This window comes from Bos indicus, chromosome 16 (genome assembly GCF_029378745.1).
Source record: "Bos indicus isolate NIAB-ARS_2022 breed Sahiwal x Tharparkar chromosome 16, NIAB-ARS_B.indTharparkar_mat_pri_1.0, whole genome shotgun sequence".
Lineage (NCBI taxonomy): Eukaryota > Metazoa > Chordata > Mammalia > Artiodactyla > Bovidae > Bos > Bos indicus.
In genome coordinates, this window is record NC_091775.1 from 46238601 (window position 1) to 46259963 (window position 21363).

Here is a 21363-nt window from a genome sequence, read left to right on the forward strand (position 1 = left end):
CTGGAAAAACCATAGCTTTGACTAGACAGACCTTTGTTGGCAAAGTAAAAGTGATTCCCAAAGTGGGGTGACCCTTGAATGAGGAGGAGGTCCAGCTGGATGGACCACACACCTAAATTCTAAGTCCAGATCACTTGGAAATGTGGACAGCACTCCTCCTCAGGTCCCAAGTTCTCTTTCTGGGCATCATGGCCCCCTCCCACCTTTTTTTCCTAGAAGGAGGAGATTAGGTGTGTTTAGTTTAGGAAAGAAGTTGACAGATAGAGAGGGTGGAGGCAGTTAAATGTTATTGATATGCCTAAAGCCAGTAATTCCTGACCTGGCCAGAAAAGGCCCAAGGTTTAGATAAAGCAGATCCTGGAACCCCCACCCCAAACACAGGGGAAAAAAGTCTCCTGGACTCTGATAATTTGAGCCTCTTAAAAATACTCTTTCCCTTTTGTCTACTTGGAATCACCTTTCCTTGCCCCCTTCCTGCAGATCACTCAAATTCCAGGGAGCTGAATCAGAGGTGGGGGTTGCTGGTACAATATGCTTGTGACTTGCAGGAGCTTTGTTGTCTTTTCAAACGAAATAATCAATTTGTTTCCTTTTTCTTTTTTGGCCCCAAGGCATGCAGGATCTCACTCTTCCAACTAGGGACTGAACCCATGCCCTCAGCAGTAGAACTGCAGTCTTAACCCCTGGACTGCCAGGGAAGTACTGCAAGAGTTTTTAAGGTTCACTGTTAATAATGAATAATAAATGTCAGTAATTTGTGACTTTTGACGTAGCAGGTTTTGAGTCTTTCTTCATTGAAAGTATATTTTATAGACCTTTCAAATTCATCGATCTGAACTCCAGAGTCACCAGCCTACCACAAGGGCTCCTTCTCTGGCCAAGGACACAAAGTCTCCACGTGACCTTGTGTTCAAGATGGAATCTCGGAAATGGTTTCCCTCTTACCCACATGTGTGCCCACCTCTGGGGTCCTCATTCTTGCTCCCCATGGGGTCCTCTCTCAACAGAGCTGACTGGACCAAGAAGGGTCAAGGCCCTCATCTGACTATTTCCAGTGGCGCCAGCTCCCTCTCCAACCCCACCCCTCAAGCAAGCCCTCCGAAACCCCGTGCTCCACCTCACCCTAGCCGCAGGGCTTTAGCTCTTACAGTTTCTTCTTCCTGGAATGCTCTCAGCAGATACCAGGTCTCCCCCCAGGCCTTTTTTTCAGAGGCCTCTCTACACACCCTGCTGAACAGTCTGTCACTATCTCTTCTCTCTGCTTTTCCACATAGAATGTAGATCTTTTCCTCTCTCCCGACCCCACATATCCATTTTGGATCATAGAAAAAGCAAGAGAATCTCAGAAAAACATCTACTTCTGTTTCATTGACTATGCTAAAGCTTTTGACTGTGTGGATCACAACTGTGGAAAATTCTTCAAGAGATGGGAATACCAGACCACCTTACCTGCCTCCTGAGAAATCTGTATGCAGGTCAAGAAGCAACAGCCAGAACCGGACATGGAACAACGGACTAGTTCCAAATAGGGAAAGGAGTACGTCAAGGCTGTATATTGTCACCCTGCTTATTGAACTTAAATGCAGAGTACATCACGCAAAATGCCAGGCTGGATGAAGCACAAGCTGGAATCAAGATTGCTGGGAGAAATATCAATAAACTCAGATATGCAGAAGACACCACTCTCATGGCAGAAGGCAAAGAGGAACTAAAGAGCTTCTTGATGAAAGTGAAAAGAGCAGAGTGAAAAGCTGGCCTAAAACTCAACATTCAAAAAACAAAGATGATGGAATTCAGTCGCATCACTTAATGGCAAATATATGGGGAAACAATACAAACAGAGACAGACTTTCTTTTCTTGGGCTCTTGGGCTCCATAATCACTTCAGAAGGCGACTGCAGCCATGAAATTAAAAGATGCTTGCTCCTTAGAAGAAAAGCTATGACAAACCTATGACAAATTAAAAAGCAGAGACCATTACTTTGCTGACAAAGGTCAGTCTAGCGCTTTGGTTTTTACAGTAGTCATGTATTGATGTGAGAGTTGGACCATAAAGAAGGCTGGGCACTGAAGGATTGATGCTTTCCAAGTGTGGTGTTGGAGAAGACTCTTGAGAGTCCCTTGGACTGCAGGGAGATCAAACCAGTCAATCCTAAAGGAAATCAGTCCAGAATATTCATTGGAAGGACTGATGCTGAAGCTGAAGCTCCGATACTTTGGCCATCTGATGTGAAGAGCCAACTCATTGGAAAAGACCCTGATGCTGGGAAAGATTGAGGGCAGGAGAAGGGGATGACAGAGGATGAAAAGGTTGGATGGCATCACCAACTCAATGGACGAGTTTGAGTAAGCTACGGGAGTTGATGATGGACAGAGCAGCCTGGAGTGCTGCAGTCCATGGGGTCACAAAGAGTCAGACACAATTGAGCGACTGAACAACTCTACACAGAGGATCTAGGACAGACTGTGTCTCCCAATGCTTACTCCAGCCCCAGGATTAGGCTCAGCAGATAGTAGGTGCAGCAATGCTGATAGCTGCTGATGGAGCCGGACCTGCCCTCAGGTCTCAGCTGAAGCCTCAGTGGTCCCCACCCCTCATGAGGTCTCTTCTGTTCCCTCTCCTCACATCCTTTGAGGAGCTGATCAAAACAAGAAGCTCATCAAAACAAGCAGTTATCATCTGCATTTTTAGTAATGAACATCCACCTTGTCTTCTGGTTCAGGGGTCAATCTACAAACTGCAGCCTGAGGGTCCAGCTCTGCTGCTGCCTGGTTTGGTGAAGGGGGTTTTGCTGCACAGCGGTCCTGATGGCTGGCTGTGGATGCTTCTGTGCAGCCTGGTCAGAGCTGAGCAACGGTGATGGAAGCTTGACAGCCCATACACCTTAAGTACTGACCACCTGGCCTGGCCTTTTCAGAAAGTTCACTGATGTCCATGCTGTGCCCAGGAGGAAAGGAAGGATAGCCAACGACGAGGCCACCCAGCAACGCACGTTCTCTGTGTTGGGCAGTTTTACTTCATAGCTCAGCCCTCTGCCGTCAGAAGTTCACTTCCATCTCATCAGTCCCTTATAAATGATTCCAACACAAAAGTCAAGGGAATTGACACGTGTTCAGAAGTCCAGGAGCTGTCCTGCTCTAGGTGTAGACAGACCTTGGGTCAAGCCTCATCCTCAGCTTCCTACCTCTCATTCTGGAGCCATGCTAGGGCAGTCCTCCTGAGCACTTGGCAGATAGAACCGAAGCAGGCAGGATAGGTCCCAGAACAGAATCCCACTGGCTGACGGGTCTCACCTGGGCTGTGTGGTCAGGTGTGCTGGGCTGACTGGATGGGCCCACGCCCTGGGTTCAGCTCACCCACCCCACCTAGGGACCTGGGCATGAAAGAGCTGGGTGCTGTTCCCTGAGGAGGGGGGAACAGGCAAGGCCAGCCTTGAGAGGTTCTCAACTCCCATCTCAGGACTTTTTCTGCAACAGGAGACAAGGAACTGACTTACAAAAATTCACCAGTAAGCCAACTGCGTGGGTATCTTTAATAGCACATTAGGGATACAGTTAGTTAGTGAATCGGAGAGAAGTCACAAGCCTCTTTCGTCTGTTTTATGTGTTTTCACATGCTGTGCGAACCATGTCCCCTGTTCAGTTATTTTAGCAGCTGGATCAACAGTTATGAGCTACCAGTTTTGCTGATGGTTCAGATGGTGAAGAACCTGCCTGCAATGGAGGAGACTGGAGTTCGATCCCTGGGTCAGGAAGATCCCCTGCAGAAGGGCACGGCAACCCACTCCAGTATTCTTGCCTGAAGAATCCCATGGGCAGAGGAGCCAGGCTGGCTTTAGTCCATGAGGTTGCAAAAAGCTGGACATGACTGAACAGTAGTTACGAGCTGCAGACGAAGCTGATACCACTTGGTTTCACACAAGAAAACAGAGACCAGAGAGAAAAGAAGGAACAGGTGGTAGTTTGCTAAATGCCCTATTTATTTTGCAATCAAGGTTCAGAAATGAGGGGATATAACTGGTATCTCTGCATAGCTGTCATGTCAGAGCCACAAATGGATGGGGAGGGAGTGAGGAGGATGGCTTCTCAATACAGTGACCACCCCACCTTTTAAAAGTGAACACAACGAGGCTGGATTACAAATGGCCTGTCTCTCTGACCCATCATCAAGCCTCTCCACTTTAATCTTTAAGAACCAGCGGGGCCTTCACTTGGTCGGCCACCTCCTTGCCAACCAGCACCTCGACGATCTTCAGAGCAAACTCAAAGCTGGTTCCTGGCCCCCGGCTGGTAAGGATCAGGCCATCCTTTTCCACACGGTTCTCGGAGTAGCTGTAATGACCTGGGAAATAAAAACAAAGAAGGGTTACATCCTCGTGGGCTATGTAGGACAGCCATGAACACCACTCGACACTTCCATTCCCTTACCACACACTACTGCCTCACAGCAATGAAAATACAAACGAGCCAAAATTTTAAAAAAAGCAAAAGCTCACAACACCAACACTGTAGCCAGTCACTCATAACTCTATTAGGCACCCCCAGCTCTCAGAACACAGCAGGACAGAAAGAGAGAGGGTTTCTCTGAATCCCCTTTCCTGCCTAAGCACAGACTGTCCAAAAGGAACGCAGCTATCAGAAATCCCCTCTGGGAAGTTCTATCAATCAGAAGAGAAAACCAGGAGCTGATACTACACCCAGACAAACCTTGTCACAAACTATCATTCCTCCCATCTACTCTTCAAAGGGCCCCTTCATCTTTCTGAAAAGCCAATTACCTTCCCCTGAGAGGCCTGTCTCCCCTTTCCCCATTAAGATGGAATTTAAGCCAGAATTCTAAACCACCTCAGGGAGTTACTCATTTTCCCCTGGGGCTCTTCCATGTAAACATGAGTTCTAGTGCTTAGTTGCTTGGCTGTGTCTGACTCTGTGACCCCATGGCCTGTAGCCTGCCAGGCCTCCGCTGTAGCCCCCACAGCCCCCATGAGGGCTCCTGCATTGGCAGGCGGATTCTTTACCACTAGCACCACCTGGGAAGCCCAAACATCAAGTACACATGTCAACAGACTTCGTTCTTCTCCAGTCACCTGTCTCCTGTAACAAGGGTCTCAACCAAGAACTCGGAAGGATACAAGGGAAAACTACTTTTCCTTTCCTATAAAATGCTGGAGGAAGGGGGATGTAGGGGAACCAGTGCTGAAGGCAGAAACGACCTGTAATATACTGACCCCCTGGGTGATGCACACTTTCTGCTGCCTCCAAAGCAAATAAGCAGAAACCACACACAATGTGCCATGGGTGGGGAGAGAGAGGTGCAAGTGGGGAGAAACCTACTTTCTCGTCAGACACTGCCTGCTTTCGGAGGCCACAGCTGGCTGTATCTTTGCAAATGTAATAAGAAAACAGGCTGCTCCTATATTCTCATGAAGTAAACACTACCACCTCCGAGGAGATCTGAGGGCTCAAAGCTGGGATTCCCTGAACCACCCTGCACCCTCACATTCCACATCAGACGGTCACCAAATCCTCCCACTGCACAAGCACCAGGCCCGAACTCCTCACATGCAGCAGCACCCCACGTGGCCTGGCCCCGTGACCCCGCAGCTGCCCTGAGGGCCCACTCTCCCGCCTGAAGCTTGCAGCTCTGCTACAGAGGGCACTGTAGTCCTTCCGGCCCTGGAGGAACTGCCCAGGCTGCTTCCTCTGCCCAGAAAGCTCCTCTCAGAAACACTCCTTTGAATTCAGCATGGACCCCTCTCTCACCAGGCCCCCCAGGTCACTCTTATCATGCACCCTCCCAGCACCCAGGAAACCATCTGGCTCCCATTTACCTCTGGTCTGTGCAACGCTGAGCCCTCACCTACCCGTCCAGTCTAGAACGCTAATGGCACCAGGGAGGTACTCCCAAGTGTCAGGTGAAGGAAAGATCGAATGAACACTCCCTGCCTGCTGCCTCAATGCAGGACCTCTGCGTGCAGAGACCCCCTTCCTCCTGCCTTTCCCTCCACTCTCAGCACCACCAAACAGGGGACGTTCCACAGTGCAAACCAGAGCATACCCAGGTGCCCCCCATGAGAAGCCTTCACCGCTTTCTCTGGCATCTTGAAGTGACCCTCAACTCCACATCATGGTACACAAGCCCTGAGGCCCAGCCTGTGCACAAAGACAGGGCAGAAAGAAGCCGAGGGGAGACAAAGAAGAACCCACGGGAGTAAACAGCGACCTGGATGGGACAGAGGCCACGGTGAGGACATGGAGGCCCGAGGTGTATCTTGGAGATAAAATGCCAAGACCTTGCAGAGGGACTGGACGTGGGGAGACACCAATGAGGACTCCTGGCTGCCTGGCTGCATGGTGACACTGCTCAATGACAGGACATGATGGACTAATAGATTCAGGGCCAGGGTCAAAAGCCCACACGGGTCCTCTATGCAATCCTGCCCCACCTGATCCCTGCAGTCCCTGCTGCTGGGCCTGCAGCACTGCACGACCTCTGCCCCCTCCCCCTCTGAGGAGCCCCGAGAACATGGCTTGATCTTGTCCCCTTCTCTGTCCCCAGAGCCCAAAGAACTCAGGAAATGCTTGTCTGATGCTTACACAGAACAGTGCACCTGAGCAAGATGCTCCCGCTGCACCAGCAAGCTTTAGAGACCATGTCCTTACGAACCCGTCCTTTCCCAGGGATGAACACCACTGCCCTGCTTCAGGGCTTCCTCTCCTCATTACAAATCAAGTCACCAGTGAAACAACTGACGACAGTCCGGGAGCGCTCTCCCAGTTACCCTTCTACAGAAGAAAAGGGGATCCCTGGTCTGCAGGGGAGTGGTTTTCCTAAGCTAACCTCATCTACTGTTGGTTAGAGATCATCCCAAGTGCTGAAGTAGAGAACCCGGAGCCGAGATGGACACCAAGACACAGGCAGTGAAGGCAAGGCTCTGAATGATTCAGGTAACAACCTCTTTGTGGGTAAAATACTACACATACGGATTACACTGGTTAAAAATGTTTAAAAATTCCGGTTCTTCTCAAAAATCTCAGTCAGGAAGAGCTAAAGGTCTGCTTACAGAGCACTTCCACCTAGCGGTGAAGATGGAGAAAAACGACACCCGCATGCCAGTCCATTCCTGGTCAACCTGCAGGAGGTGTTCATTCCTTTTTACCTTTAAGCAAACACCCCAAAGCCTCTCTCAAAGCCCAGAGATGAAGCAACGGGGGAGGCTAGGGGCCACAGGGTAGTAACCAACAGCCGCTTTCACCTGCACACCCTCACCTTCGTGGTCTGGGAGCCCCAGAGACACGGTGGCCCAGACAGCCCTAGATCATTACTATCCAGCCCCTCCAAGAAAAGCCACTGACCCCTGAGCACATCAGCTCAGGTATCAGTCTGCCAGATTCAAACCTCAGTCTGCTAGTTAGCAGCTGTCTGACCTCCCTGTTTTTCTCTTCTGTAAAATGGGCATGATGCCAACCCCAACAGATTGAGCCCTGGCGATAGCGGTCCGTCCACTCTGCATCCCCAGCACTCAGCCAGAGCCAGGCAGAGTCAGGCACTGACTGGTGGGCCCTCTGACACAGCTTCAGTGACCCACAGACGTCCAGGTGTGTCACACACACTGCCTCATGGAGCCCGTCAACAGCCCCGAGAGGCAGGAGCTACCTATGGTCCTCCTCAGGTGACAGATGGGGAAAATGAGGCCCAGCGAGGTCACAGGACCAGCCCTTGGGGGCAGGGAGGGGTGGGGCTGGAGCCACATTGGAGTCATCTGCTCCGGAGTCCCTGCTCGTCCTGGGAGCCGGCATCCAACCGCTCAGTAAACCACACAAATGAGAACTGAACAAATCTTTGAAGTCACCCCTTCTTTATTTTAAAGCTGAGAAATGGAAACACTCTGTCCTTCAGATTGGATGGCTTATGTAAGTAAAAAATGTCACATTGCTCTTAATTTGAAGTTCACGATGAGGACAAGCAGAAGGGCCTCCTCACCCAGGAAGTGATTACAGCTCCACTTCTCAGAATGCAGACACTGCAAATGTCTTTTTCTTTCAAGAGGCCTTGCTGACTGAACCCAACGCCTGGTGACTTCAGTGTGTGTGGGCCTCATGTGGACAGACATGGGGCCCCAGTTCCGGACCAACTCAGGCAAGCGGCCTGTTCCTTCGTCGGTGAAGCCCATACGTGCCTTACTGGGTACCTGGGCTGCCAGGCTCGAGATAACACATGTGAACGTGCCCTGTAAGTGCCCAAGAGTCAACAATCTCATATTCTTCTATTTCTGATCAGCCTTGTCTTCCTGAGGTGTTACGAGGAAAGAGCCACAAAGATACACGAGCAGATAACGGGGAACATGTTCCACTCATTTCTTCCTTCTCACTAGTCGTTACTGCTAAAGGAAGCCTGATTCTGCTCTTTCTGACCCTCCAAAACCCCATTAGCTCCAAGTAAACTAAACCCCTAAATTAAAAATTGCCCAGAAGTCAGAGCCTTAAAAAAAAAAAAAAAAATTTCACATAGAAGGTTTTATTGACAATTTATCTTTCTATCAACCAGAAAACAACTATAGATTTTTCAAAAAAGACATCACTACTACCTTGGATCAAATCTAAGAATATGCAGAATGTCCAACACCAAGAGTGAACCCTAAGGTAAACTATGGACTTTGGGTGGTGATGACGTGTCAGTGTAGGTTCATCGACTGTTACAAAGGTACCGTCTTGGGGGGAAAGGAAGCGGATGGGGAGGGAGGTGGGGATGGGGGCACACAGGGTTTATGGAAACTCTGTACTCTTTGCTTAATTTTGCTGTGAACCTAACACTCCTTTAAAACATAAGGTCTGTTGGTTTACAAGGCAGTAAAATGAAAACTGCATCACTTTACTTTCCTATGAAAGGATGAACGAAGAAAGAACATGGACTTCCCTACTTCTAGTTCAGAGGAAGTCCAGAGCAGAACTGATACAGCGAGAAAATCTATCAGTGGCACAGCTATTTTCAAGTCTGCTCTTGACATTATCAGTCTTTTGACGTAGCCACTGGCTGCTGGTTAGCGGGTGTTTTAAATGGAGCTGGTCACCCAGTCTCCCCACTGGTAAAACGCCAGCTGAGCCACTTATGATTTCCAAGTGGGAATTTCTGATTCCCTTGCACATATCCACACCCAGCGTGACGTCCCTTTCTCTATACAGGTTTTGGTCTCTGCTCCCTTCGATATGCACGCCAGGCACAGGTGGCAGAGGAAGACACTTCCTGGCTGGTGCTCTGAACCACACACCAAGAAGCACTGTTTCTGAGGCAGCATCCATCGTGACACAGCTGCACAGCCAGGGTCACAGTGACCCTGCTGTGCCCCTAACTATACACTGCCTCGTAATTTGAAATTTGATGCATTTTTAAATTTGGTGCACATGTCTTTGCAAGATATTAACTCCTGGAGGGCAGAGACGACATGCGTTTTTAAAAACATAACCTCCAAGTACCAAGTAACATTAGAGAAATGATAAGTTAGGGGAAAAGAAAGGTATAATGTTAGGTTTGAAAAGCAAGCTGCAGAACATATTTAGTAGCTCTCATTTGAGTAAAAACATTAAACTACAAAGGATAATGAGTATGTACAGAGAAAATTCTAGAGTTACACAGGAAACCTAACAGAAGTTACCTCTGAAAAGTAGAAAGGAGGTAGGGAAGTCAGAGAGAAGCGAATCATTTACCTTTATTTCATTCCTTTCTGTACTGCTTGTTTTGTTTTTTTCTTTTTTTACCATGAATAGAAAATTGTTTTTATAAAAATAAATGCATAAAAGTTAAATGTCTGGCTGATATTAATATTTACAAAGGAACCTGTCAATGAAGGAGCAGGCCTCCTCTGCAGGAAGGGAGCAATGTCCATTTTACTCTGGACTGTGGGCAAAAGGGCACCCTCTGAAATTGCCACCAAGGTTTAAATTTTATCCTCAGACTGCTGGCAAAGTATTTAGCAAACTAGTTAAACTGGCATTTGCAACCACTTCAATCTGTGACCACAAGGAACCCGGCTGGCCTTTGGCTCAGCCCCTGTACCCTGTTAGGCAACCTGCACACAGAGACTCACCCCATTAGCCGGTCTTTCTCATTAAAACACTTGCAAAGAAAGTGAGGAACACATCACAACCCAACCCACAGAGAACCCCTATGTACAAAAAATCTTCCAAGTGGGAGACAACGTCACACCACAGCTTTCTGAGTAGGTCTTTCTGCACGTTAGAACGTAAGCATGTACTTACTTCCGTTCATCATTTTGTCTTTAGCAAGTGGGTGTGTTGTAACTTTGCTTCCAAAACCTATTTCATGAGCCAGCAGAGCTGTAGGACCTAAAAAGATGAATAAAGAGATTTAAGTGTGTACACAGAAAAACCCATGTTTTAAAAACTGCAGCAACAAGAGCATTCTTTGAATCAGGGGGCTCTTACCTAAAAATATACTTATGATTCTAAAACTAAACACTTACTAGTATGAGAGGTAAAGTATGTTTATAATCAACCATCTGCAGAACACGTGTGGCAAAAATGTACAAACTCAAAACACTTCAATAACCACTTAATCAGAAAGATTTACCTTTATACCTAAGGAGCAAACAGATAAACAAACCATGCCCCCTCAAGGAACAGGTTGCAAGTGTACCAGGGGTACAAAGAATGGGAGACCATCAAGGGTTAAATGTCTTGCCTCTTTGCAAATGGAAGACTTAGTTATATATTGAACGCAACCAGCATGCTCTGAACCTCTGGGCTTGACTGCTACTTCATGGACTAATTTTACTTTTCTACTTGAAAATGAAAGATAAGCACTCACCCATCTACCCAAATGTATCAGGTGGCATATATTAAATGACTATATTAAACTGAATGTGACATTTTCCCAGCCCCACAGGAGACAGCCATGAAATGCCTACATGGCTGAGACACAGAGGTGCTGGCGTTTCTTTTTACAACCACGCACTGAAGAGAAGAGTACAGCACAAATGTCCACTGTGGTCCTCTACACTGTCTCTCTTAAAATGAAGGTTAAAAAAAAAAATGCAGGTGCCAACTTGAGACTTTAATGAGTGGTCAACTTTACTGATAAATCATCTTGTAACAATTCTCAATTAGAGACTAAAATCAGAAAGATTTCTTACTTTTTGTTATTTTAAATCTATTTTTTTTAAAAAAGGAGTCCCTCTACCTTTTTTCTCTAAGTCACCAAAAATTAAAAAAAACAAAAACTTACTAACACCTCATGTCAAACCTAAAAAACTTCAGAAAAACACTGTGACCTTCTAAATAGTTAGGGCACTTCAGCTAAGGTCCCAAGACAGACTCGCGCACTTTTAGCTCCAGCAAACCCAAGCACTCGCTCTTCTGACCTTTCATATTTCAACACGGTTCCAAGGAAAAAGTAGTTACATAAACAGACCTACGGGCAACTCAAGATCTTAGCAGCTACTAACAGGAATATCAAACAAGTATCATCTAATTACATAAGCTGTCGGTCTAACATCAAGTGTCGGTTTTAGACCAAGTCCTCATTTATAACTTACATCAAAAGTCTCTTAAACATGCCTGATGTCGCCTCCCTCCTTACTTGTATTCTGTATATAAGAGCTGTGTTTGGAAGCAAATTTTAAAAGTCTGTCATAATTATCACTCAATTTTATTTGAATGGATTCATTATCTTTCTTATTTTGTGAGGTTTTAAGAAACAATCATTTTCTCCAGTACATTTTAGAGCAAATTTCAAGAGATGATGGATCATACTTGAGGACAGTGGTCATACGGTGAGTTAGGAATTTTTAGGTTGCTCCCTCCAGGTGATAAAATTGTTACCTATAATGATGTTAATAAATGTATGGTAAATTCAAAATTATGGCTTTCTGGGCATGAGAATCCTAGTTGGGGGCTTCCCTGGTGGCTCAGGGGTAAGGACTCCACCTACCACTTCAGGAGGCACAGGTTCCATCCCAGATCTGGGAAGATCCGACATGCCACAGAGCAGCTGAGTCAGTGCACAACTACTGAGCCTGTGCTCTAGAGCCCGAGAACCACAACTACCGAGCCCACGTGAGTCCACATGCCCAATTACTGAAGCCCAGGGCCTGTGCTCCACAACAAGAGAAGCCACCGCAATAAGAAGCCTGTGTACCACAACCGAGACTAGTCCCTGCTCTCTTCAACTAGAGAAAAGGTTGTACAGCAATGAAGACCCAGCACACAGTCAAAAGTAAATAAATTATATATATATAAATACATAAGGGTCCAGCTCTGCGCTGGGAGCAGAGGGCACAGTGGACAGAATCACCCCGGAGGACCAGAGGCAAAGTCAACAGCGCCACCATGTGGTTACTTATGGAAAGGGTCCTAGCCTCTCCAGGCGTCCCAGAGCTTGAGCCTGTACCTGGAGCCCAGCACCTGCCAACTGGCTTCCATACCCCTCACGCCTCCCCCTCTCCCCTAATCTCATTTTATTTCTCCAGAAAGCCTCCCTTCCAGGTTCTTTCTCTCACTTTCACTCAGTATTAGGGGTTAAGCTAACATTCCTTCAGTTCAGTAAACTGTTCCCAACCCCTAAGTGTAAGCTTCATCTTGTTCTCATCTACTGATTGAAACATCTGAATCTCTGCCATTGCTCATTCCAATCTCTCCTCAACACACGATCACACTTCTCTGGTCTTCTGCAGCACCCAGCAGAGCAGTGCAGGACATTCAACCAGACGACATGTTACCAGCGCCGTTTACTTTACAGCATGGATGTAAATGATAAGGGCTGCATGCCTTGACAGCCTGGGAGTCGATCCTGCCTCAGCACAACACTGGGAACCAGAAGCAGCTCAGGATTCTGCTACTTCAGTGACACAAAATGACAAACTGACATGTGATTTTTTACTTTCAGCTGTCCTAAGGGAACAAACCCAACGCAAACCCTTCCTTTTTTTCTTTGGTCTAAGCACTAAGCACAAAGAATGCGACAGAGGTGAGGGGTCAGCATGTGGGGTGGGGTGGGGTGAGGTGGGGTGAGGGTGGACTGGACTAAGTCCATATTCAACTAATACCACCTATGTCCTCCTCCTTCTTAGTATCTTCTACTTCTGTTAGGTCCATACTGTTTTTGTCCTTTATTATGGCCATCTTTGCATGAAATGTTCCCTTGGTGTCGCTAATCTTCTTGAAGAGCTCTCTAGAAGAAAAGCTAATACCAACCTAGACAGCATATTAAAAAGCACAGACATTACTTTGCTGACAAAGGTCCATCTAGTCAAAGCTATGGTTTTTCCAGTAGTCATATATGGATGTGAGAGTTGGACCATAAAGAAAGCTGAGTGCTGAAGAACTGATGCTTTTGAACTGTGATGTTGGAGAAGACTCTTGAGAGTCCCTTGGACAGTAAACCAGTCAATCCTAAAGGAAATTAGTCCTAAATATTTACTGGAAAGACTGATGCTGAAGCTGAAACTCCAATACTTTGGTCACCTGCTGCAAAGAACTGACTCACTGGAAAAGACCCTGATGCTGGGAAAGATTGAAGGCAGAAGAAGGGAACAACAGAGGATGAGATGGTTGGATGGCATCATCGACTCAATGGACATGACTGAGTTGGAGCAAGCTCTGGGAGCTGGTAATGAACAGGGAAGACTGGCGTGCTAGAGTCCATGGGGTCGCGAAGATATGGACATGACTGAGTGACTGAACTAACTGATGTCTTCCTCCTTAAGGAGCAGTGCAGCTACTTGGGCTTCAGTGTCTTTTAGCAAAGAAATCCTTAAGCCACAAGGGCAGGTCAGAGGTCAGTACTGACTGGAACCCAAAGACAAGGACTGCCAGGTGGATGCCCCTCAGTCCTTCCTGGTCTCTTACTTGGGGGTTCTCACACACTCAAGTCTTAGGGTCCCTTCAGCTATTAGTGTGAGTTATATTTATCAGTAACTGCCATGCCAGAAATTAAATTTTGAAAGGTTTATGAGCTAAGAACACTCAGCACACAAGCCATGCCTGAATGATGCCATTGTCATTCTCTGATGTAATTCCTATGAGAATTAAAAGTAAAAAGGCAAATAATGTGTGAGCAGTATCTGCTCTGCCCTTACAAACCCTCTGGAAAGACTGTGAGAACGACTGCTCTAAGGCACAGTCCCCAGACCCCCAGCCTATGACTATGATCTCTTTTAAAAAGTCTACCGTATTGAACAAAATATCGTGTCATTTTGTCTAACCATCCATTCATTTGCTTATCTGTTCTCTTGATAAAACATTTAATGAAGACCTATGAATAAGGAAAGCGAAAGTGAAGTCGCTCAGTCGTGTCCGACTCTTTGTGACCCCATGGACACCAGGCTTCTCCGTCCATGGGATTTTCTAGGCAAAAGTACTGGAGTGGGTTGCCATTTCCTTCTCCAGAGACTTCCCGACCCAGGGATCGAACCCAGGTCTCCCGCATTGTAGACAGACGCTTTACCATCTGAGCCACAGGCACCTGCCAAAATTACACTATGAAAAAAATGGAAGATGGTGGAATATCATCTATTAGAGCAAAATGAATGGACTTTAAAATGGTATCAAAAACCAAAGGACTGATATTACTAGGTCTCAAAGATGTGAGGACCCCTGCAAAGCACCACCATCCTTACTCTGAATCATGTGGCAGAGAACATACAGTACCTCAGACTTGGAGCTGAACACTGAGGATCAGGTGGGAAGCCCCCGGGGCAAGCTCAGGGCAGATCTGTGATTGTTAACGCTGGCCTGATTCTTGCTGACCTTGTCCTGGCAGAAGTCCTCTCTGGCACTGGGACTGGCTGGAACAACTGTTTATTGAATTCCAGAGGGGCCTTGCTTTCCTCCAGGTCCATCATACATAGAAAACAATAGGTTCCACAAAATGCACACCAAAGGCAGGGAGAGGCAGAAAACGGAGTAACTGCAGTCACTTCTGACATGATACCAACCTCATGCCCCCAACTAAACACACTGACACAGAAGCCCTTCATGCTTCAGGAAGTGGAAGAAGTACTGGGAACACAACCTTGTACTCAAAGACAACCCTGTCATGTGTATTTTGAAGCAAGCTGCTGCAATTCATGGGGTCACAAGAGTCGGACACGACTGAGCGACTGAACTGAAGACACCCTTGGACAGGGGCTGGCCTGAGGTTACCTGCACAGATGGCAGCGATGAGGCCCTTCCTCTTCTCTTGTTCCTTCAGTATCTCCTTCACAGCAGCGGACTAGTCAGAGAACCAAAGTACATCAAGTTGTCATTAAGCCACAGCCAATCTCGGCTAGAAACTTTGGTAGAATCTGGTTTTAGCTTAACCACAACAACTTCCATCTGTTTTTCAACAACATTGCTAAATCCTCAATATGAAAACTATCAAATTCATAGTGTTTCTACAGGCTTAAACCCAACCACAACGTTTATATAGAAAAGGGTACCCTCTCCTTAAAGATGTTTAAAGATAAGATGAGAAAACTATTTCCCTTGGGCATGCTAACCTTTGCCATCTTATACTCTAGGGATACAGCAAAGAGGAAAGGTGCTGTTTGGGCTTTTTTTTCAGATAGCAAAGTGAGGAGAGTGCCCCAAGGTCCCAAATGACTGACTTGACCTGGTTCATGAGTTTCTGTCTCATGAAGTCCCTGACTCTCTCATCTCCTTTTCTCTTCCCTCCTGCAGGCTGATGCTTGACATAACAGAAGAAACAGTGGCTTCCTTTATACCATTTCTCATTCAAGCTGGCAGCTCTAGGCCCCTGCAATCTCCCTCACTCCAATGGCTGAATAGACAGCCAACCTCTTACCTTTCAATGCTTAACCCTTCACAAGCACAAAATAAATCATTCTGTTGCTATTGGAGGGGGGCAGTAATCTTACATTTGGACTCTATTCACAGAATCTATTCACAACTGTTCCACCAATTCTGCTTACTTCTACAGTAGATGTTATTAGAAATGACTTTTTAAAAAATTAAGCTGGAACACCGTTTTGTTCATCTTTTCCTATTCTATTCACAGCCTCCTTCCTGAAATATTTTAATAACAAAAACAACAGAATACAAGATGTTGGAATACTCTCTTTACATACTTTACCTCGGATAAATTCTGTGCACCCAGATTACCTCCTGGAAGAACCACCACATCATAAGGTCCCTGTAACAGTTTAAAAAATAAGAAAAGTGAAAATGTTTTATTTGAAATGTGCATTAAACAGTAACACATTCACATGTTAAATATGGTCACAGCAAAAATATTGTTCATAGAGAAAGTTAAATAAATCAAAGTTTCTCTACAATGGACTACTGTAACTAGCCAACAATGCAGAAAACCTCCATATACTAGTAACACGAAATGATGTCTGTGCTGCAGAATTCCAGGTGTAGCATGATCTCATTCTTGTAAAAACAATAAATGTACGTGAATGCATATGTGTGTGTCTACACACAAACACACCCCCCCCCCCCATACATGTGTACAGTATAGATACTCATGGACAAAGGAAACTGCCAACTGATGCAGGGAGCAAGGAAGGGAAGAATAAGAAAGGGACATTAACAGTAACACGTGACTTTGTGTTTGTCTACATTGTATGGATTATTTTTCAACAAGAATGTACACAGTAATAAATTAAAAAAAAACTCTAGAAGGCACAAAAGAATGTTTTAACCTTAAGTAAAATGGAACTTGGGGTATTAAAAAAAATGACACAATATTTTATTATCTCAGATACTAAAACACCCTAGAAATCTAATGATTTCAAACTTGCTTAAATTATGAAATAGAAATTGATTTAATACAGTATCTTAAAATGTTAAAAAAGTTTTTAAAAAAATTTAGTCATTAAGCAAACAACAAAATGAAAAATACATTTTTACTCCAACATATACTATTTAGTTACTTTTAAAGACTATGAAATGTCCTATGTTGTTTCAAAGCCAAGCAAAACTTAAAATCTGTGAAGTATGAAAATTTCTTTCACTCCATTTAGAAACTGAACAATAAACAGACACAAAATGTAACCACTATTCCAGAACACCCAGACCCTACAGGACAAAAAAGAACAGGGAAGAAACACTTACTGCTACTCTCTCATTTCTAACCTCCTATTTAGAGATCCAACAACTACAAAATATCAACATTCTTAAACTTCACAATCTAGCACTGAGATATGTGAATTTATCAGAGAGGAATACATTTTTCTATGCTTTTGAGGAGAGCCAGGCACAGGGAATTCTACGCCCAGGCTCCTCATAGCACAGAAAAGCTGTCATGGGTGGTGATCTGCCCCATCCCTGCTCTAAAAGGGTGCACCCCACACTTCTATCACATTGGCCCTTGAAGCCTGAGCCCCGTGAAAGCGCAGGCTCAAGTGGCTGGTATGTGTGGGCAGGCATGCTTCTGAGGAAAGGGACCACAGCTCTTGACGGATTCCCAAAAGCGTTGGTTCCCCATAAAAGGAAGAACCTCAATTCTGAAGATACTGAAAAAATGACACAATTTAAGGAGAACTCACTCCTCCTTTAATCCAACCACAAATCAAGTATGAGTTGTTCCGTGTAAAATGAATCACATAACCCCACATCTGTGTCACTGATAAAGGAAAGATAAGAAACAGCTTTCGAATAAAGGGTAAGAAATGAATGGGAAATGTGCAGGTGACTCTCATACTAAGTAATGTAGTTACAGAAGGAGGCAAGGCTGCCTGTATGAGCCAGAACACTAGTGATGGTGTCCCGCCCATCCACCCACACCAAACACATGAGGTCAGGGACCTGCCAGGTTCTGAGGATACAGAGTGGAAAAAGGCAAAGTTCTCCACTCCCCAGGACTTAATTTAGTGCTGAAGACCTCTAAGCAAAGTAACTTTCTTAAAATAAGTCTGCGCTAATGACAGTTTTAGATGTAGTTAAGACAGAGTTCAAGAAACTGATAAAGAAGCGGTAGGAAGGAACGATTCCAAATCTAGAGAACAAACCTCTTTTTTTGCATCTTCCAGACTGGCATCAGGACAAATGACAACATCTCGGCTACACTGTACCGGGTCTTTTCCAGCCAGACCTGCAACGGTGACCTTAATCTAAGAGGAAGACGTCATCATGATATTTAAGAACACTGAACATAAATTTAGAGTAACATTTTCACAACTGGCCTGTGTTTTAAAATAACCTGGCAGGAAATACTGCAACAAAACCATGCTGACTTTAGGCTATTAAGTTGGCTAAATATATTTAACCACTAATCTGTCCCAGTTGGTCTGACAGTATGAATTAAAGATGCTGTCCCAGTACCCATCTGCTTAGCCTCCTTTCTTTTACAAGTGTTCTTGTCTGTGTGATAAATCATATGATCATCCTATCGATAAAACACCTTGCAAAGTTGCTGTTGCCATTTAATCCTCCTGGTATTTTCATAAGGTAGAAATGCAAGTTAAGACAATGAAATACTACTCCACTGCCCTGCAAAAATTCACAAAGCTGACAATACTGAGAACAATAGGAATTTTTCTCACTGCTGGTGGGCCCAAATATCAGTACTTTGGAGAGTCACTTGACAAAATCTAGTAACATCATATATGCAAGTAGTAATTCCTTTCAGGCTCAGAGCCTAGAAAAACTTTCATATCTTTAAACAAGAAAAACCTGCACAAGAATATTACAAATGTTCAGCTATAAGATAAATAAGGATTAGAAACTAATGTACAACAGGATAGGTACAATTAATACTGTTATGTTTAATATGCAAAAGTTTTTAAGAGTAATTCCTAAGAGTCCTCACGATAGGAAAAAAATATTTTTCTTTTACGTCTTTACTTTTGTATTGATACAAGATGATGGATATTCACTAAACTTATTGTGGTCATCATTTCATGATATATTTAAGTATGCTGTACACCTTAAACTTACACAATGCTATATGTTGATTATATCTCAATAAAACCAGAACGACCAAAAAAAAAGTATTACAGCACTATAATGCTGTAAAACAATGCAACAGAGGAATGGAGACTGGGCATATTCCCATAGTGCAATATTAAGCAGCAGTTTTAAATAAATCGCATCTACATTCTTTACTACAATGTGATTAGTTCACTTATTTAAATACTTGATTCATTCACTGACTGCTTCTCTGCCTGTTTCTTCAACTGTAACAAGAGGTTGGCAATAACTCTTAGGGTGGTTTTAACGTTTTAAAAACTAGTATAAATGCTTAGAATGGTATCCACCATTCAGTAAAGGCTACTTAAGCATTCACTATGGTTATGTGGGCGTATAAAGGTTTATAATGCAGATATGCAGAGTGAGAACCACAGTCTAATGTTACTTTAGACATGCTTGGGCTGGATTCACATCACTGTGAGGAGAGCAGTTATTTCTGGGGCCAGAAAGGGAATTGAATTAGGGAAATAAAGAGAGCTTTGCAATGTTTATTCCTTTAAAACATTTGTATCTTCAAAAAACAAGTCTGAAAAAAATATAGTAAAATGTTAACTATTAAGTTGCAGACAAGTAATTATTACACAGCCTCTGTACTGTTGCGTATGTTTGAAATATTTCACTAAGAACATTCAACACTACTTTATCCAAAATTACTTATAAGAATTCAAAAATGCTTTCAAACGGAGGAGGGCTAAAAAACTTTGAGGGACTTACTCCAGCTCTTCTCATGACATCTACAGGGATAACCGTCTCCATTTCCTCTGCTCCTTTAGCCAGGATGACTAGAGCTCTTTTTGAAGCCATTTTTACGTTGTATTTATTAAAGACTCAATTAAAACAAGATTTTCAAGAAACTTTCACTGCAACCGTAGAAGACCTAAAAACAAGATTAAGGAACACTTTTAAGCAGAGTAACCAAGTGCTTCCCAGGGAAAAGATTTTGATAGGCAAACACAATAAAACAGCATTTTTGGTTAATATTGACTTAAACAGAACTTCAGTTCCTGTTTTTTTGAGATGACATCACAGCAAGATTGCCAACACGTTGGTTAATGTTCAGATTTCATCACGTTTATAAAAATCTAATTTCTAATATATTGTAAATGAAGCTTTCCAACACCTAAGCACATAGGCCTTCCATTTCACACAATTCAGGGAGAGGGAAATACAAAGCCGCCTTTTTTCAAGTACTATTTCACATAGAAAAGGCTGAACTTCATGGATAAAAAAAGAAATACTGTCTTTAGCAATTACCCCCTGAGATTTTTGGAGGGGATTTTATTTTTTAGTTCCAGTAACTGCACTAAATTTTCGGGGGCGGTTAACAGTGTTACATATTTGAACACGCTTTAAAAAAAAAAAAAAAACGGAGAAAAATGGTAATTCCCCCACGCTACAGTCAATCCTGATAGATTCTTCGCACTTAGCTCTCTCGTAAACGACAGCCGCTGTGCCGGGGTCTGAATCGCTGTTAGCCTATTTTTCTGGACTTTGTTTCCCATGCATCACAGATTTTAGTAAACGATGTCAACAAACAACATTAACTAGCTCCAAGCTGGTGCGATGTTATGCACGCAAATTCTAGAAGCTTCAGCGTTGCTACTACGCTGGCGAGCGAACGGCGCCCTCTGCGAACCCTGGGAGACCGCCTCCTCCTCAGACGCGGCCGGGTCCGCGCCGCTTCGGGGACCCTCTACGGGTCCAGCGGGCGGCCCGTGCCCCGACGACCTGAGCTTGCGCCGCGCTCCCCATGGCCCAGACCTGAACCTCGCCTCTCTTCCCACAGCCAGCCAGCCTCGGCCCGTTCCGTCAGCAATTCTGCGCCAGTGACGACTGGGCCAGTACCGCACTAAACCGGGACGCACGCAAGCACGCACGCCGGCACGCACGCGCGCCGTCAGGCTTGGCCTTCAGCCCCGCACTGCGCAGGCGCGCGCCGCCCTGCGTGGCTCCTCAGTCCCGCACTGCGCAGACCCACGTGGCTCGCCTCGCGTGATGTCATATCCGGCCGAACTCACCTTGGGGAACGTGCGGTACCTCCTGCCCTTCTGCGTGTAGATTGTACGCCTAGGCTTGATTCCATTTGAAACAACAAGCGAAAGCGGAGTCTTCTAAACTCACGCATTCTCCCGAAATCTCCCGCATCCGAGGGACGGCCCAGCGTGCCCCCAGCGCGCGCTGAATTTAACCCGTTTTTCATGCCTGCAAGCCAGACGTTTTTCTCTGTGCTCGTCTGGAGAGCCGCGTGGGTTTGCTTTAAACCCGCATTTTCACAAAATAAAATAGTTCCTTCTTGCTTCCTCTGTGCCCTCGGGGCTTTCTTTGCATTGTTCTGTTTCTTGGCGCGCGTTGTCCAGTCACCTCCACTCTTTTATGACTCTTTAAGGTCCCCCCAGTTTCTCTGTGACTGATTTGGCTAGTGGCTAATTT

General features: G+C 45.1%; 1 protein-coding gene across 3 annotated transcripts; it reads right to left on the minus strand.

The window, feature by feature from the left end:
* Nucleotides 1-3959: 3959 nt before the first annotated feature.
* Nucleotides 3960-20851, minus strand: PARK7 (Parkinsonism associated deglycase). Of its 3 annotated transcripts, none has more exons than XM_019976629.2 (7): nucleotides 20695-20851; nucleotides 19648-19810; nucleotides 17973-18074; nucleotides 16091-16150; nucleotides 15160-15229; nucleotides 10258-10344; nucleotides 3960-4342 (listed from the first exon to the last, which is right to left on the minus strand). In XM_019976629.2, exons 2-7 carry the CDS (start codon nucleotides 19735-19737, stop codon nucleotides 4182-4184), a joined length of 570 nt encoding a protein of 189 aa, XP_019832188.1. In that variant the 5' UTR covers nucleotides 19738-19810; nucleotides 20695-20851; the 3' UTR covers nucleotides 3960-4181. The 3 variants fall into 3 exon arrangements, with proteins under 3 accessions (XP_019832188.1, XP_019832189.1, XP_070624373.1); XM_019976630.2 differs by lacking the exon at nucleotides 20695-20851 and adding an exon at nucleotides 20570-20681; XM_070768272.1 differs by lacking the exon at nucleotides 20695-20851 and adding an exon at nucleotides 20357-20496.
* Nucleotides 20852-21363: the final 512 nt, after the last annotated feature.